This window comes from Sciurus vulgaris (assembly GCF_902686455.1).
Source record: "Sciurus vulgaris genome assembly, chromosome: 4".
NCBI lineage: Eukaryota > Metazoa > Chordata > Mammalia > Rodentia > Sciuridae > Sciurus > Sciurus vulgaris.
The window spans coordinates 31,892,086-31,904,474 of NC_136464.1; the positions used below are offsets into that span (position 1 = coordinate 31,892,086).

Consider the following 12,389-nt stretch of genomic DNA (forward strand, 5'->3'; position numbering starts at 1 on the left):
CTACAAACAATATATTTTTTTTAATTTTTATGGGTCTTTCTGAACACCAGCATTGTATCATACTTTAAGAATTATTATGTATTTATAATAAATATTAGTATTTGAGAGGCAAATCCCCACTCATTATTTATAATTTTCAAATTGTCCTGGCCATTCTAGCTTTAATTTTCCATTCTCCAATACATTCAAAATCACTTAGCTCCACCAGCTCCCAAAAGCAGATATGCTTTTGATCAGTGTCATTACACCTGGAAAGTAAGGAAGAAGTAACATCCCAAAAGTATTCAGTTTTCTCTTTCAGTAACTGCTTTACTTTTATTTATTCAAATTTGCTTTAATGAGTCTCAATTAAAATTCTGTAATTTATTCATAAGGTTCCCATGTACTTTAAAAGTATTTTACTTTTTTATGGGGCACAGGGGATTGAACCCAGAAGTGTTTTACCACTGGGCTACATTCACAGACCTTTAACCTTCATGTTTTTAATTTTAAGACACAGTTTTAAGTTGCCCATGCTGGCCCTGAACTTATGAACTTCCTTTCTAGTCCCTCAAGTTGCAAGCTCTACTGGCACTCAGCTACTATTTTACATTTTTATGAAAGAACTGACTGATATAATCCTGCATAGCTTTAAAGAGAAAGTACAGGTCATCTATCTTTAGTTGCTATGTTCTCTGGCACTTTTACTAATTTATACCAATCTCCAATATCCTTTTATGGTAATTTTTTAAAGGGAATTTTAAGTATGGTGGGAAAAAAGTTACAGAAGTTGCTAAAGCTTGTGTGGTATGACCATCCATCATCCAAAGCAGGGTATGAGATAAAAAACTGAATAGATTGGGGAATTCTTCAATAGGAAAGACCTCAAGATCTTTAATAAAGATTTAAAAATATGCCCTTTTATCACCTAATGCTAACTTTTACTATTTTGGGGGGAAGGAATGGCAATAAAATATCCAGAAGATATTTTCAAATGTAGAGTCTTAGTCTGTTTTGTGCTGCTATAACATAAGACCTGAGACTGGGTAATTTATGACCAGGAATTTATTGTCTCAGTTCTGGAGGCTGGAAGTCCAAGATCAAGACACTAGCATCAATATCTGGTCACCATCTTCTTGTTTGATCCTCATATTGCAGAGAGCACAAGGCTAAGCAAGTAAACAAGCCTAACACTGAGTGAAGGCTTTTTTATAAGGGTCTTAAAGTCACCAACAAGAAAGGAACCCTTATGGTCTAATCACCTCTTAAAGGTTCCACCTCCTCATATATCACACCAAGCAACACCTGAATTATGGAGGGGATACATAAACACTATGTTTATGCTTTTCTCTGCAACATTAGGTAGTACTCCCCATCCCCTTCTCTCTGAGAGGCTAAAAATGATAAAGGAAGTTGTTCAGGTTAAGAAGAATGACAACATAAAACACTACTGAGAAAATTTAAAAAGACAAATGAAAGTGAAATAAACCACTAACAGAAATTGGAAGACTACTATTAACTGGGTAATCCTCTCCAAATTCATTGAGCTATAGTTTTAATACAATCTTTTTTTTTTTTTTTCTTTTTGTGGTGCTGGGGATCGAACTCATGGCCTCATGCTTATAAGGCAAGCACTCTACCAACTGAGCTATCTCCCCAGCCCTTAATACAATCTTCAAGTCCTAAAAGGCTTTCAAAGAATTGAGAAGTTTTTAAATTATATAGAAGAATCAAGGACCTAATTAGCAAAACAAGTTTGAAAAAGTTGGAAAACTCGTGCTGCTGGAGATCTAGATATAAAGATATAATAATCAAGACATTGTGGTATTAGTTTAAGGACAGATACACAGAAATGAACAAAATCCAGAAACACACCCACACTTATATAGGCAAGTTACTTAATAAAGGCACCAAGGTAATCAATATAGGAAAAGAAATTCTTTTCTCCAAATGATGCTAGAACTGGATTTTCTTATGAAATATAAAACCTCAACTCTTACTTCACACCATATAGAAAAATTAACATGTATCAAGAGAAAAAAAGTAACAGTTGAATTAATATGTGAAAACAACATATTTTCTATACTTTACATTGAATTAGGCAAAGATTTCTAGAACAAGACATGAAAAACTGTCCTTCCCCCACAACCCTTGGTGCTATGGATTGAACCCAGGGCCTTGCACATGCTAGGCAAGCACTATCAGTTATACTGCCACAGACCCAAAACATGAAATTAACAAATAAAATCTGGCAAAATGAATTTCATCAAGATTTAAATTTTTTGCTTTTCAAAAGACACAATTAAGGGTAAGTCACTGCCTAGGAGTTTATAAAGTACATAAAAAACTGTTAGATATAAAAAACTGTTACAACTTAAGTTTTTAAAAATGGACAAAGGATTTTAATACTTTACTCACCCACACCATATATATGAACAACATCACCAGTTGTGAGAGAAATAAAAATTAAAACTACAATGAGATACTACTATATACTCATTAGCAATAGCAAACGTTGTTAACAAGACTGGCAACACCAAATACTGGTAAGATGTGGAACGCTGGCACTCCCATAAGTTGCTGCTGGAAACACAAAATGGTTCAGTGACATTTATAAATCATATGGTAATATCAAGTTAAACAGACATGTACAATACCATCTAGCAATTCCCATTCTAGTATGGATCACAGAGTAATGAAAATATATGTATTCCTAAAGATTTATAAATGTATTAAGTTCTAACAGTCAACAACTGGAAACAATGTGGAAATATACAGAAATGAATGGAGCTCTTCAGAGGCACTTAAATTTGACTAGACTGTGGAAACCTCAGGAGGTCACAGCTGCCATCCAGAGAGCCCAGAAGACACAGAACCCCTGAGCCACTTGGAAAGATTTTCCTGCAAGCACTGAAAAGTCCAATTATAGAATTTTCAGAAATACAGTATCACACATACTGCAGGACTTCTAGAAATCATCTATCTGTTGCTTTGGGAGACTGAAGGAATTTGCACTCATACTAAGGTATTTGCACAACTGAGATTTTTCAGTAGCCCAGACAGAAATCTCAAAATGGCATCACATCACACCCAAGGCCACTGGTCACACAAAAACATCCTGAGATTACTGGAAAATATGGAAAATAATGTCCCACATAATGACAGAGAAACTTTTAAGACAACCCTGTCACATCTGGATTGGGAAAAAATAGCTTTTAATCATTTCTCTGCGGAAATGTGCAAAGACAAATGGGTAGAGATGTCTTCCAAAATGAGGAAGTTGCGTACATTGAAAGAATTAGTTCTGGAAGCCAAAGAATGTGTTAAAAGTCCCATGAAAGGCAAAAAATGGGAGAAACATCCAGACTTCCCCAAAAAACCCCTGACTGCTTATATTCGCTTTTTCAAGGAGAAGCGGGCCCAGTATTTACAAGTACACCCTGAAATGAATAACCTGGCGTTGACCAAGGTCCTGTCTGAGAAATACAAGAAACTTCCAGAACATATAAAACAAAAATATATTGACGATTTCCAGAAGGAGAAACAGGAGTTTAAAAAAAAACTGGCTCAATTCAGAGAAAATCACCCTGATGTAGTCCAGGTCTCTAAGACATCTCACATCTACAAGAGGTGCCAAACTGAAACCCTGAAGAATATAGAGAGAAATGTGAAAAATAGGACAACTCTCCAGGAAACCGTTGAATTTTTGAAAGTGAGATTTCCTGGAGAGCCCATGAAGCCACCAATGAATGCATATCATAAATTTCATGAAGATATATGGTCAAGTAGGGAGCTACAACATTTGCCCCTGAGGGAGCGAATGGTAGAGATTGGGAGACGCTGGCAGCGAGTTCCACAGAGCCTGAAGGAAAAGTATAAGAGACAGGCTGAGGAGCTGCAGCAACAGTATAGGGTGGAGCTGGACCTCTGGCTCAGGACTTTGTCACCTAAGGAGTATGAGGCATACAAAGAGACAAGCTATGGAAAGCGTAAGAACATAACCAGGACTGGAGGACCAAACCCCAAGTTCAGACAAATGGACCAGTGTTCCCCATCATATGAGGGTCTGCAAGAAGACCTGGAAGAGAAACAGGAGGTGAAGTCTCCAGGGAGTAATCCCCCAGAGACTGCTCAGATGTTGATGAATTAACACCTATAATCCCTCATGGGGATCAAAAGAGAACAAGAAAGAAGAGTTCCAAGAGGCTGAAAGAAGTGACTCCACAGACTCCAGCAGTGGACAGGAATTTGGAGATGTTTTGGCTGAGGGCAGTGACTCTAGCTTATCCCTCTAGGGGAATCCTCACACTTAGACTCCATCTGAGCTTAGTTATTATCCTAAATTGTTATGGTGAGGGAACTTTCCATCAAAAGGAAGGAGTACAGGTTGGAAAGAAGGGAATGTGGAGTAGTGCATTCTATACCAGTTTTCTAAACATGGGATAGGATGACCCTTCTGAAAGAATAAACATAGCAGTTACCAAGTGAAATTCCACACAACTAAGACTCTAAGAATACAAAACGAGAGGATTGAGCTTTGGAAGGCACACAGGACTAGACTGAGTATTTTTGAAGGAGGTTTTGCTTTCAGTTTCTGATTTCAGTGTTGGTAGGGGAACGCCCATGAACCTGTGACCCTCCCCCTTCTGAATTCTTCCCTCTGCATTCTTGTACTGAATCTGGAATGAGGACTATTCGATGGTGGGTAGGATAGATAGATGCCTTGAGAAAAATCAACCAACTCCTGTATCTGTCTTCCACCTGGAAGTGGGCAGATTTATGCAAGGAGAAATACATCTATCTGTATATTTAACTGTTAGTCCTCAATGAGTTTGCCACTGATTTTAAAAGATGGTAAATAAATTTAAAAACATCTTACCTATTTCGTTTAAATAAGCTCCTCCATAGAAAAAAAGTCAAAACTTTGATAATGGTTGCTCTAAGTGATATCTGAATTTATTCTGAGCAGAAGCTCCAAATCCTTCCTATTGACCCTGGTGAGTGAATCTCACCTTCAGTACTTAGGACAGTAATTACACAGATACGGACATAATAAGTACACTACTCTGATTTTATGTGATCTGACTTGAGTTCATGCACCGGTATCATAATGCACTAATTACTTTGGTTTACTAGTGTTTTCTAATGTATATGTGTAAGGCTAGAAATTTCTTATAATTTCCCCCTGAATATTGCTTGCTATTTTTTATATTTTGTTCTCATGAATGTTAGCATCATCATAACTGAATCATTTTTATATGAAAAACATTGAGATTTGAGTGGTTAAATTGTTCTTAATTATCTTTTTTTTCTTTTTTTTATTGTAAACAAATGGGATACATGTTGTTTGTCTGTTTCTACATGGGTTAAAGGCATACCATTTGTATAATCATAAATTTACATATGGTAAAAAAAAAAAAAAAAAAAAGAAATGAATGGAAGTTGAGCATGATGATGCATATCTGTAAATTCCAGCTACTGAGGAGGCTGAGGTAGGAGGATCACAAATTTGAAGCCAGGCTGGGCAACTTAATGACACCCGATCTCAAAATAAAATAAAAAGGGCTGGAACTATAGCCCTGTGGTATGCTTTATTAGCATTCATGAGGTTCTGGGTTCAATTCTCAGTTCCCAAAAAAAGGGTGAATAAACAAATTGTGGTGCATATGTGCTAAGAAGAACTATTCAGAAACTAAAAGGAACAAAATATACATAAAAACAAGTAAGAATCTCAAAAATATTATACTAAGTAAAAGAAATCAAACATAAAAGAGTACATACTAGTGGATTACATAAATTCTAGAAAAGGTGCAACTATTGTCAACATGGATCTGGGAAAGAAACTAACTATAAAGGGACACAAAGAACTATTTTTAGGATGAGGGAACTATCCTTTATCTTTCACTATGCTGGTGGCTATATAACTGTATAGGTTTACCAAAATTCATCAAAGTGTACTCTCTGAATGAATTTTACTATATATAAATATTACCTCAATTAAAAATAAAAATAGTTTCAGGGTATTAAATATACTAATTCCAAATGTATCACTGACTTTTAACTCTTGAACTAGCAACCTGAAATCAAAGATGATTTTTACTTATATTTTCAATGTCACAAGAAATGTGATATTTATTTTCAAAACCTCATGTGAATTATCTTTCCCCTAACAAGCATACTTTTAGTAAAAACAACAGCAGCTATTTTTTGCTATCTACTTCTTTGCACAGTATTCTAAAAAGATACACTGTAAGTGGCCATGAACTGATGGCACGTCACAATTTATGTATATCAAAAGTACATAAATGAAAGAGGTTACTATGGTCTGGATGTGGTTTGATCTTGCTAAAACTCATATTGAGATTGTAACCCCATTGGAAGGTATTAAGAGGTGGGACCACATGAGACATAAGGTGAGTAGGTAATGAGGGTTTTACCCTTATGAGGCAATGAATCCATTCTTGGATTACTGGTGTATCTTGGAAATGGGTCTGTTTTAAAAGTCAGTTTGGCTCTGTCTCTTGGATATGCCCTTCTAGCTAGGAGAAGATGCCCTGTGCCACCTCAGGACTCTGCAGTCTCTACCAGTAAGAAGTCCTTCACCAGATGTGGTCCCTAACCTTCCAGCCTCAGAACTATGAGCCGAATAAACCTTTACTTTTTCTTATGAATTACCTAGTCTGTGGTATTTATTTATAACAAGAGAAAACAGACTTAAGACAGAGGCTGACAGTTGTCTACTGGCTGGTCTTTGTGAATCAAGTTAAAACAGATTGGAAAAATATTCCTTGGCAAAGGACTCAGACCTCCTTAGAAAAATGAACCCCAGTGTACCAGGGAAAGCAAGATAAACTCAGTACATCTTGAACCACAAAGTAAGAAAGTGCTTATTAAAAGATGGGGGTGTGTCAAAATAAAATATAGAAGTGGCTCGAAGGGGCTCCCACTGACCAAATCTGGACTATGAGCTGATGACTCACTGGACAGAATAAGAATCCTGTCTCCAGGGGTAGGGTGTAATTCAGGGGAGGTATGCTTAACTAGCTTTGGCAAGTTCTTGGATTCTATCCCAGCCACTACTCCCATACCTGACCAAGAAATCCTGACTCCAAACTGAGAGGAAAGGGGAAAGCTCGTCTTCACAATATGCAGCCAACTAAAAAATGCAGGAGAAATAATGAAAAAATTGTCATTTTCTAATCATTAGAAAATATCTGATTTAAACAAAAAACTACCATCAATACTAAAACTCAAATGGATGAAACTCTGATGAGGACAAGATATTGACATGGTCTTCAAAGCATTTTCCCACAAATTATTTATTACAAGGAAGAAAATAGTAATATTTCAGTGGAGAAACCCAGCAGACATCTACCTCACCAAATTATCACAGTTAAAAGCATCCCTTAAAATTACACTGTGTGCTTCATAATGTGAGGTACTAAGGATACAACATCACTTATTTAGTATTCCTGTCAACAACACTGCCTAAATTCAATCTTTAAGGAATGCTGAAAGAGGGGGCTGGGGATATAGCTCAGTTGGTAGAGTGCTTGCCTCACAAGCACAAGGCCCTGGGTTCCAATCCCCAGCACCGCAAAAAAAAAAAAAAGAAAAGAATAGAAAAAAAAGAAATGCTGAAAGAATCTAAATTGAGATAAATTCCACAAAACAAAAGATCTATACTCTTTAAAATATTACTGTCGTTAAAAATGAATAAATAAAAGCTGAGGAACCATTCTGGATTAATGGAGACAAAGTAGTAAAACTCAAACTCAAAGAGTGATCCTAAATTGGATTTTGAACGAAGGAGGAGAAATATATAAGATCATTGAGACAGGTGGTAAAATCTGAGTAAGATTCATAGATGAGATAATATATCATATTCAAGGTCAACATTCCTGATTTTGGCAATTGTGTTGGGTGGTTAAGTAAATGAATTTCCTTGCTATTAGGGAACAGGGAAATACACATCAAAACATTTAGGAGTAAAGTGGTATCATGGGGAGTATGATGTCTGCAACTTAGTCTCAAGTGGTTCAAGAAAACATGTATGTTGTTCTGTAGTGACTATAAAGGAGAAAGATCAAGAAGTGAATAATAAAGCAAATGTTACAAAGGGTTAAATGGTAAAGTGACATGAAGGATATACAGAAATTTTTGTACTATTCTTACAACTTTTCTCTAAGTGTGGAATTATTTCAAAACAAAATTTAAAAAAAAGGAGGGCAGACAGCTGAGAGTTGTGGCACATGCCTATAATCCCAGCTATTTGGGAGGCTGAGGCAGGAGGATTACAAGTTTGAAGCCAACCTGGGCAGAGACCCTGACATAAAATAAAATTTTAAAAATGGCTGGGGGTATAGCTCAGTGGTGAAGTGCTTGCCTAGCATATATGCAACCCCCTAGATTCAATATCTAGTAGTACCAAGGGGAAAAAGGAGGATGGACTATTCTCTGGTGTCAGATCTGTTTCTCCTCTGCTCTTCTCCATAATCTCAGTTGTCCTTCCATTAAATTCTGTTCGTATAACAGGTTGTTGATCTCCAACTAGAGCATGAAGAATATAAGAAAGAAATAAAAATTAACAACTTTAATTCTTCTCTCAGTATCTCAGTGATCTGGTGAAGATATTAAAATCAGAGTAAGAGGACTGGGGTGACAGTTCAGCGGTAGAGTGCTGGGCTAGCAAGCACAAAACCCTGAGTTCAATCCCCAACATAGGAGGTAAGGGGGGACAAACAAGAAATTCTCTGTTAGGGGCCACAAAGTAAGTATTTTAGACCCTGCAGGGTGCACTGAAGTCTCTACTGCACACATGTGCACAATCTCTCTCTCCAAACAAGTGTTTAACTTGAGGATATTACAAAATCAAGCTATGGGCTAGATTTAGTGATGGGCCATAGTTTGACAAAACCCAGTAATATAGCTCCACTAGACCCTGAACGAACAAGCAATAAAATTACATCTGAATTGAAGCTGATCCTCAGGATAATAAACAGTTAATATTTAAACAATTAAGACAAACTTTTTTTAAAGCTTCTTTTGCAATTTTAATATCTGTCACCCCATGTGTTTAGGGTGGTAAAGCTGGAGTTGCTTATTTTCTGAGAATATACAAAGAAAGGAAATGGAAGACTGGATGACAAGTTTCATTTGGGAAGGGTAATGAAAGAGTAAGGAAGTCCCTGATTCCCCCAAGTTTTCCTGAACAGGACCTGCTCTCCAAGAATTACTTCCACCAATGACCAGGTTCAAGAGCTACTGATTCCTCCCACAAGTATTCCCATTATCTCCACAAGCATTCCCATTATCTCCACAAGCATAACAGGCCTGCACTTGACCAATATGACCTTCCTGGTGGCAGCAGTGAGCACCTCTGCCATCTTCTGCCAGCAAAACCCAAAGTGCAGGCAAAGATCACAGTGTCAAGTGCAAACCTGGGTGCCCATAATAAAGATGTGACAAAACATGCATAAATCCTGAGATCTGGTGCAATAACTGACCAAGTCTGGGAAAGACTGTCCTCTCTCCTCTCTCCTTTCCGTCTCCTTCCTTCCTTTCTCTCTTTTCTTTCTTTATGTCTAAGCTTTGCTCCTTGCATCTTCAGCAAGCAGTTCAGAACCTACTCCAAGCACACTCTCTCTTGTGTTTCAGCACAAGACCCAATAAAACCTCACTTGGATGGTGTTGCTTGCCTCTTTATGATTTCTATTTTAAATCCAGCAAAAGAACCAGTGCAATGGTAACATCACAAAGAGCTATACTTAGCCTATTTGTGATTTCTATCCCAAATTGAGCAAAGAACCTCATGCTAATTTGAGGCATCACGATGGCCTAGATTTCTGTAAGTATAATAAAACTGAAAGGATAACATTTTAAAACCACTTCTGTATAAATGCCTAGAATTCTGTGTCTAGATTCTCCAAACTTAGATAAAATAGCTTTGAATTTATTCCATAGGGCATAAAAAGTAGAAGAATTAAAAGCATGTGTACACATGCAAGTTTTGTAATAACAATGTTAGAAAAGCCTTCCTGAGTCATAAGCCTACAGCCACTGTCATGATGGCTACCTGTGGCTTACTGACATTTCAAGCAATGAGCTAAAAAGAGCTAAAAAGATGCAACTCATTGATTTAAATGCCATTTTCCTACATCTTATTAGTTAAATGCCAGCAAGTCTTAGAGAAAACAGTTCCACCATTTTAAATGCCCATCCACTTTAAGGTCAATTATCTAACAAGGTATTCTACTTCCCTTAAATTACTGCTCTTTATATAAACAGAGTATCGATTGGGTTTAATGCAATTTTTACTATATACCAATATCACCTTCCATTTTGTCAACCAGACTATCAAGTTAACGAATGGGAAAATAAGAAAGTTTGAAGGCTAAAACACACCAAGAGTTACATGGTTTTCAAAATGTATAACCAATCTACCAAGGATGACTTTTATCAGTATACGTAATTGTTACTGCTATTATTAGAAATTAAACCTAACGAGTAAGCAACAAATATTGTTAGTCACCAACCTCTATAAATCAGCATTTGCTGTTTATAGTTTTCTTCCATTATATATGTGCAAGTTATTAAAAACATTGAAACACAAAACACAAGCCACTCCCACAGGGTTTCTTATGTTTCTACTTGCTGGAAATTCAAAGTAAATACTATCCCTTAATTTTCATCCACAGGCTCAACTCTTACCAGAAGACTTTCTGAACTACTTCTATCTACTCTCCATAATGACTGTGGCTGTCTAGATGCCCAAGTTCATTAAATATTCAAGGACATCAAACTACATATTTTAGGCAACAGCACTGTAGAGTGTGGCTAAGGGAATAATTTTGTCTCTTTCTAAACTCCTGTAGCATTCACTCATCCAACACATCCATAGTTTTATAACTTGATTTATCTATTTCTTATTTCCTCCACTAGACTATAAACTGCTTAAAAAATAACATCTTTGGTGCCAAAAATATGCAATGGAGAAAAGTTAGCCTCTTCAACAAATGGTGCTGGGAAAACTGGAAATCCATATGCAACAGAATGAAACTAAACCCCTATCTCTCACCCTGCACAAAAATCAACTCAAAATGGATCAAGGACCTTGAAATCAGACCAGAGACCCTGCAGCTTATAGAAGAAAAAGTAGGTCCATATCTTCACCTTGTTGGCTTAGGATCAGACTTCCTTAACAGGACTCCCATAGCACAAGAAATAAAAGCAAGACTCAATAACGGACAGATTCAAACTAAATAGCTTTCTCTCAGCAAAGGAAACTATCAGCAATGCAAAGAGAGAGCCTACAGAGTGGGAGAGTATCTTTGCCACTCATACTTCAGATAAAGCACTAATTTCCAGAATATATAAAGGACTCAAAAAACTCTACACCAAGAATACAAATAACCCAATCAACAAATGGGTTAAGGATATGAACAGACACTTCACAGAAGATCTACAAGCAATCAACAAACATATGAAAAAATGTTCACCATCTTTAGTAATAAGAGAAATGCAAATCAGAACTACACTAAGATTCCATCTCACCCCAATTAGAATGGCGATTATCAAGAATACAAGCAACAATAGGTTTTGGAGAGGATGTGGGGAAAAAGGTACACTCACACATTGCGGGTGGGGTTGCAAATTAGTGCACTCACTCTGGAAAGCAGTGTGGAGATTCCTTAGAAAACTTGGAATGGACCCACCATTTGACCCAGCTATCCCACTCCTCTGCCTATACCCAAAGGACTTAAAATCAGCATACTTCAGAGATACAGTCACATCAATGTTCATAACTGCTCAATTCACAATAGCCAGACTGTGGAACCAACCTAGATTTCCTTCAATTGATGAATGGATAAAGAAACTGTGGTATATATATATATATATACACACACACACAATGGAATATTACTCAGCTATAAATAATAATAAAATTATGGCATTTGTAGGCAAATGGATGAAATTGGAGAACATCATGCTAAGTGAGATAAGCCAATCTCAAAAATCCAAAGGATGAATGATCTCACTGATAAGCGGATGATGACACATAATGGGGGGTGGGAGGGGTGCAAGAATGGAGGAAGGAGGGACTGTATAGTGGGAAAAGAGGGGTGGGAGGGGGGAAACAGAATGATTCAAATATCATTACCCTATGTAAATGTATGATTACACAAATGGTATGCTGTTACTCCATGTACAAACAGAAACAACATGTATCCCATTTGTTTACAATAAAAATAAATAAAAAACTATAATTAAGAATACATTCAAAGTTAAAAATGACAGATAAAAGCAGCAAAAAAGCATCATCAGAAAATGAAGCCTGCAGAAGTTCAAGTATAAAGTAAAATACAGGCAGAATTCTGCATTTTATGCATGTACTTTCTGTAATAATGAAA

The 12,389-nt window shown here is 36.7% G+C and overlaps 2 protein-coding genes across 20 annotated transcripts in view; one reads left to right on the plus strand and one right to left on the minus strand.

Annotated features, from left to right (window-relative positions):
• LCOR (ligand dependent nuclear receptor corepressor) overlaps nucleotides 1–12,389 on the minus strand; it is a 136,963-nt gene that overhangs the window by 48,233 nt on the left and 76,341 nt on the right. The window lies entirely within an intron of this gene.
• Nucleotides 3,053–4,129, plus strand: LOC306660206 (upstream-binding factor 1-like protein 1; the record flags this gene model as incomplete). Its single annotated transcript, XM_079138384.1, has 1 exon — nucleotides 3,053–4,129. The coding sequence occupies one exon, from the start codon at nucleotides 3,053–3,055 to the stop codon at nucleotides 4,127–4,129; it is 1,077 nt and encodes a 358-aa protein (XP_078994510.1).